Source organism: Gymnoscopelus braueri (assembly GCF_963280865.1).
Source record: "Gymnoscopelus braueri genome assembly, chromosome: 22".
Classification (NCBI taxonomy): Eukaryota; Metazoa; Chordata; class Actinopteri; order Myctophiformes; family Myctophidae; genus Gymnoscopelus; species Gymnoscopelus braueri.
In genome coordinates this window covers 8,989,988-8,996,376 of record NC_137624.1, presented here as the reverse complement: position 1 = coordinate 8,996,376, position 6,389 = coordinate 8,989,988, and the positions used below count along the sequence as shown (strand labels likewise).

The 6,389-nt window shown below is 41.7% G+C and overlaps 1 protein-coding gene across 2 annotated transcripts; it reads right to left on the bottom strand.

Annotated features, from left to right (window-relative positions):
- Positions 1–1,075: 1,075 nt before the first annotated feature.
- On the bottom strand, positions 1,076–5,212 carry ccnb1 (cyclin B1). Of its 2 annotated transcripts, none has more exons than XM_080418827.1 (9): positions 5,096–5,212; positions 4,675–4,809; positions 4,480–4,581; positions 3,365–3,565; positions 2,818–2,976; positions 2,338–2,574; positions 1,970–2,110; positions 1,450–1,560; positions 1,076–1,347 (listed from the first exon to the last, which is right to left on the bottom strand). In XM_080418827.1, the coding sequence occupies exons 1-9, from the start codon at positions 5,114–5,116 to the stop codon at positions 1,243–1,245; spliced, it is 1,212 nt and encodes a 403-aa protein (XP_080274953.1). In that variant the 5' UTR covers positions 5,117–5,212; the 3' UTR covers positions 1,076–1,242. The 2 variants fall into 2 exon arrangements, with proteins under 2 accessions (XP_080274953.1, XP_080274954.1); XM_080418828.1 differs by having other exon boundaries at positions 4,480–4,578.
- Positions 5,213–6,389: the final 1,177 nt, after the last annotated feature.

Below are 6,389 nucleotides of genomic sequence, written 5' to 3'. Positions count from 1 at the left end.
CAACAACAGAGGGCATAGGACTGGAAAGATCCAGCATGCTCTTATGTTATCAGCTTTTGTATTGTGTCCCTGTAATAACTTTGATATAGACTAGTGGTTCAACTTTTTAATTTCAAGGACCCCTATAACTCAAGTGTACCAAACTCTTCAGACCTGTGAGTGTCTATTTGGAACCACTGTTATTTTAGCAGAAAACATGTCAGGAAAGAGTTGCCACGGGATAAACAGTGCAAAATGTGTTTATTGACGAGATTGCAGAGAAGACATGCATCGTAGATACAGTACATGGAAACCATAGCTGCTCTCATACCCAGATTCCCCAAAAAAAATACATTGAAACAAAGTCAAGATTGATGGCCTACTTAAGAGCCCAACAACTACCATTACTAGATTTTAAAATGCATGAATATATACATCAGTCAAGCTGTGGACAACAAGCCGTCATGAATGAGTGATGGCCTACTACAGTGACGATCTGGTGAGCAGTGTCTCTAGGGACATGGCAGGTGGTCATGTAGTGCTAAAGCCCTCAAGGACCTCAGCTGTGGATTGGCTAAAGTGATAACAGCTCTCCCTCTAGTTTGGCCATTAGGCTTAAATAACCTGGCTTATTGAGCTAAAGCTTGAGTAGCCTTACATGCCATATTCTTGGGACCTGTGTTAATTTTGACAACTGTTAAGACACCAAAAAGCACAAATAGTCCTGAACTCAGCAGGGAACTGGAAACCTTGACCACAATTTCAAAAAAAGCTAGGTAAACTTGTTTATATGTCAGTGCAATGTTGCCACCTTGTGTTCACTTTGAAGCTCAGGGATCAGTTTAGTCACTGTCCAGCAAGTTAACCAAAATAAGCTTGGCTGACAACATGGACATGATTAACAGCACATCTGTCCTGGAACCCAGAAATTAGAGAGAGAGTCTGGCCTACAACAGTGGAATGGATATGAACCCTAACCCGAGTGTCTTGCAGATGGTCAAATTAGTAAAACCTTTGAACAGAGAGCTTGGGCAACAGACAGACTTGTTTTGTTATAGCATCCTCTAGTGGTAGATAAACACACGGTAAAGATACATTTTAAGGTAAAAGATTTATTTTAAAAAAAATTGTCTTGCACATAAAAAGAGAAATCTCTGAGACAAGATTGTGCTAAAATATAACATTGTATAGGCATCAAACATTTTGAACTTTATAAACAATTGCACATTGTGCTAAAAACAAAAATAAAGACGACAAAACAGCTCACTTAGTGGCTTGCTTTGCAAGGTCTTTGATCAGTGACGTCTTGAGCTGTGGGATGGTGGCAATCTTCATCTGCTTCTGACTGCCGTATTTGCGGTAAACAGACTGGGGAAAAAAATATGAGATGTGAGGATCAATGTGGCTTTATACAAGGTCACTTGTGGACCTCTACTTCAAATAATGCTCATAGTTCAGTAGTCATCTTACCAAATGCTTGGTCCGGCCTTCAGACACCAAGATGACATTCTTGGCAATGTGTTGCATCACCGGTACCAGACTGTCCTCTTTGTAGTTCATGTAATGCTGCAGTGTCTCGTCCTAAAGGTAAAGAGAAATACTGCTCAAACATAACCCTCTCCAAAGCACAGGGTTGGGATGAAACTAGCCATTATTTCCTTAATTAAATATTTTATAATCAGTTGATTGCACTCCTAAAAGTGCCATGTGCATCATTTACATATGTTGTGACATCAGTGCTACATTGAAGAATCTGCCTACTGCAAGTAGCCAGACAATCAGATCTCCAGCTACTGATACCTCTGGAGAACCTAAAGTCTTGTACAGGCTTGGACACCAGAGGCAACAAGCCCGCTGCTTTGAAAACCAAGCCCAAATGAAATGCCCTGATGTCTTTGCATTGGTTCTGTGTTGCTTCCCCCCCAGCCAGTCTTAGACCATTTGTTACATTAGTGTGTCAAACATATGTAGGCATAAATGTGCATCTTACCCAGTGACCACATTTGAAGACCTTGAGTGTGAGGGCCATGGCAGCACTGGCTAGCTGGGAAGGAGGGATGTGGACCATATCATAGTCTACCATAGTGAGCTCCATGAAGTACTTTGCCAGGGTGTGCTGTTGAGCAGTTACCTTCAAGCAAGAGAAAAGAACAGTAGAGCATGACGGGTTTGATGCTGATTTTTGAGTCGTAGACCACCAATTGTTTTGACAGAGTTTCTATTTCAGAACATTTACAATATGCATGAAGTGAACTTTTAAGATGTTAAATATAGTCTGGCTCTATATTGTAAGGACATGCATAATACATTTAATTTTGACTTCAGCCAGCCAGCCTGTTTTACTTTGTAGAAACATACCTGGCAGATTTTGGAGGCCCTCCTGAGGAACTGGAGTGGGAGAGGACGCCCAAAGGTGAAGTTCAGCGCAGTGAGTATCTGCCTCTCCATAGCCCTGACCTGGGCAGTGGTGTACGCTTGGTCGGTCACATGGGTGAAATCGGTTATTTCTGGAGGGTACATCTCCTCGTACTTTGAAGCGATGAACATGGCCGTCACGCCAACCAGTTGAAGTTTCGTCTTTGGCACTGGGTTGTCCTATAGAGCAGAATTAATTTCCAAGAGTCAGTGGTGTAAAGTAACCAAGTACATGTACTTTAAATCTGACAGACATGCAGATTAATACAAAAGATCCATTAAATAAACATTTTATACAAATAGCATATCTACAAGCTCAGAACATGCCAGCCCAGATCATGATGTGTTGTGACCTTGTAGATCTGAGGTTTTGTACTTTTACTCATGAATATCACTACTCTTCAGTAGTAAAACAAAATTTACCTGAAGGAAGCGATCAATGATGGCCACCGTCATGTACATAGTCTCCTGGAGCAGACGGAATTTGACTTGGACCAGCACAAGCCAATCAATGAGGACCGCACGCATGTTTCCCGTCACCTCCTGTCCCTCCATATACCTTGCATTGACAGACTGCTCAGCCTGAAAAGAAAACCAAAAATATACAGCAATTTTAAGTCAGTACATCAAGGATTGTTAAGAAACCTTGTGTTGTGCCAGCCCAGTACCAGAAATATACCATACATCAACAGTGAAGCATTTAACCTATGCAGGCAACCGATTGAGAGCATGAGAAAAACAGACATCTTGATAAAAGACTAGATAGTCTTGTATTTTGGATATAATATTTTAAGAATCATTTTATGCTAAAGGAAAGCCAAGCTACAAGCAGACAATACATCATGACGTGTTGTCAACTTGTATAATGGATATTTGTTGAAGTCTTTTGAAATCAAGTAGATTACAACATTGGTTTGGTCCATATCGCCCAGCCCTGAAAGAGAATGAACAAAATCCCTGCCCAGCATACCTCAAGTTGCTGAAGGTACTTGTAGATGTCCTTGACATATTCACTGCACAGCATAGGGTTGTCATAGTCATCAGCGTCTACGTCTTTGATGTTTAGGTCCAGGAGAACATCTGAGAAGGCTTGGCAAAGGTCTGCTGGTTCACAGCCCGATGTCTCCATGGGAGAGGCGGGTGTAGGAGAGGGAGGTGGGGACTCAACAACCTGCAGTAGAGGAAAGCCAAAGAATTACCATGGAGTGTTGTGTACAAAGAGAACATGGGTCCATTTGTACCCCTGTGAAAACCAGTGGTTGAAGTACTGCATCAATACCACCATGTAGAAAGACACCATTACAAGTACGGTATTAAAATGTTACTTACTAAAACTTTAGAGTACCAAAAGTTTAAGTACTCATTGCTTGTTTTGTTGCGTTTGCTAATATATTAAACACTTTGAAAATAGCTGATCTACAAGCTAACGTAACGCGTTGTGAGCCTGCACAGCGGCTATTTTCAAATAGCCAAAGTGGTTAGTAACAATAATCTCTAAGGGCCAACAACATTTCCGTGTAAAAGTACAATATTTGCCACTGAGATGTAGTGAAGTAAAAAAGTATTGAAAACACTCCAGTTAAGTAAAAATGCAGCAAAAGGGTACTCAAGTACAGTACTTAAGTAAATTTACTTCATTACTTTCCACCACTGGTGAAAAATGATGTTAAATTGACACTACTCACACGGTACAAGGCTGCAAAATGTAACTTGCAAGTGTGGTATGGTCCACACAGTACTGTTGCCAATAGCATGATATAATAGCTTAAATCATTGGTTCTCAAAGTGGGGTCCGGGGACCCCCAGGGGTCCTTGAGGGGGTACCCATCAAAATTAGCATCACAATCATTTATACTTGGCTATTCAAAAATAGCAGATGCAAAAGCTCATAACGCGGCACCAAATGCCGCACTATGAGCTTGTAGATCTGCCATTTTTGAAAAATCCCTGCCACAAAATAATTTTGAAATGGGGGTCCGCAGCCAAATGCATATCATTTTGGGGGTCCTGGACATGCAATAGTTTGAGAACCACTCAGTTACTATTCAGAAGTGTTCCAACGACAAAAAAAGGGGGTGCCATTACCTGCACTTCGGGCTCAGTGGGGTGAACGATAGCATCAGGCTTTGGAACCGTTGGGCCAACCTTGACCTGGACTGTGTTTTTAGGCTCCGGTTTAGCGGCCTGCTGGTGAAAAGAGGCTTGGTTATAGGCATGAAGTTGGAAAATACAAATTAATGTTGCTAGGCTGGCGTGACGTCCAAGTTTTATTTTACTTACCTTTTTCGCATCCTGTCGGGTAACGATTTTACCAGGCGCGACGTTCTTTATCTCAGCCAGGGCTGCTCGGGGCCTAAGCGTAGGCTTGGTGGCGTCCATTTTCTTGCCAACGGCAATATTCTCAGCCTGACGGTTCTACGGATAATATAAAAGACGTTTTATTTCTCAGTTATATACAATTCACATGGTTGAAAACAAGCACACATAAAGCCAGAGCTGAGGGGAAGTCAGCGAGAATTCCCGTTAGGCTTATGCCTTTGATCAACGACTACACCGTTTGCACGACGATAACTAATCAGCGTAAAAAGCAGCGAAAACCACCACAGACTAACATGGAAACAGCTAGACGACAGCTTTGAAATCCACATTAAGAACAACGTCAATAGTATTCATATTATAATGTAGGAGAAATCGTACTCACTCTGGACACGCGAAGAGCCATGGCGTCTGTTGTAGTGTTGTTTGTTCTGGTTCTCAGCTGCTTAGTTGGAAGACGGTCGGTATGCGGTAATCAACTGTACTGAATGCAAGAGGAGACGCTGAACAACTGAGAGAGGCGAGTTTGGATTTAAACCCTCGGTCCCTCCAATCTCATTGGCTGCTTTCTAAACAGCTTGCGTCTGATTGGTCCGAACGGGCTGGTCCTGAATGCGTTACCGTGACAACCGTTAATCACGTGTGCAGAGCTCTGGTTTAAGGCTCTGATCACGTGTAGTGGCTGTGACCCAATCCGGACGCAGGGTTTCCCTTGGCAAGACCCGTATGCGGAAACCAAGCGGACGGCAGCTAATCTTATTTTTAACTCTATGTTTTTAACTCTATGCAGCTAAATCAATAATATCCCATTAATAATATAGATAGAATATAATAATATAGATAGAATATAGATATAATATCAGGTATATTTAAAATACATTTATTTTGATTTGATTGATAAAAGGTTATATCTTTGAGTACATATTTGTATTTGTATTTCTTCCAGTCATCCAGCAGATGGTGCTGTTTGTCAAATGATATACTAATATGATAAGTAGATACATGTATTATAATCTCACATTTACAACTGCCCCTTTGAGGGTAACCATGCTGTTGTGACCCTCCCCAGGCCAACAGCTCTCTGCACATTATGTATAGGCTACTTGTTGTTTATGATAAGTTTAAAAGAGTCTGACACATCATTTGGTCTTACTTTGTTTAATGGTGAACTGTTTTAGAAATCCTTAAACGGTTTGAAATTGTTTAAAGCAGTGGTTCTCAAACATTGTCATGTCAAGGACCCCCAAATGTATTTGGCCGCAGACCACGACCGGAAAATATTTTGTGACATATTTTGTGCCAGGGGTTCACTGTTTTGGTAGACCTCTAACTTATCCTCTCATTGTCTCCATTTGTATATTTTCAAGACTGGAAGACCTTTGTGCGGAGCCCCAGAGTGGCCATTGACCCGAAAAAAAAATTATGTGGCCTCGAATTCGAAGCCACAAAATAATAATTTTGAGGCCACAAGTTGTTTAATTTTTTTTTGTCAATGGCCACACCGGGGCTCCGTACCTTTGTTAGTACCATGGAGGAAATTCAGTTTCAGCTTCACCCAGCTGATGGCTGCTCAGATGGTTATGATGAGGGCTCAGGGCAGGGGAGCAGTAATAGGTTAAGTCAAGTCAAGTGTCTTGCTCAGGGACACTTTGCGAACCAGTGACCTTCTGATCACCAGA

What these genes read in the sequence shown, in the direction of transcription:
- ccnb1 (XM_080418827.1), bottom strand. Translation starts at nt 5,116, where the DNA reads ATGGCTCTTCGCGTGTCCAGA. An exon ending in GGGCCTCCAAAATCTGCCAG is followed by an intron (nt 2,111 to 2,337) that starts GTATGTTTCTAC and finishes TCTTGCTTGAAG; the next exon opens with GTAACTGCTCAACAGCACAC. An exon ending in AAGGCCGGACCAAGCATTTG is followed by an intron (nt 1,348 to 1,449) that starts GTAAGATGACTA and finishes TTTTTTCCCCAG; the next exon opens with TCTGTTTACCGCAAATACGG.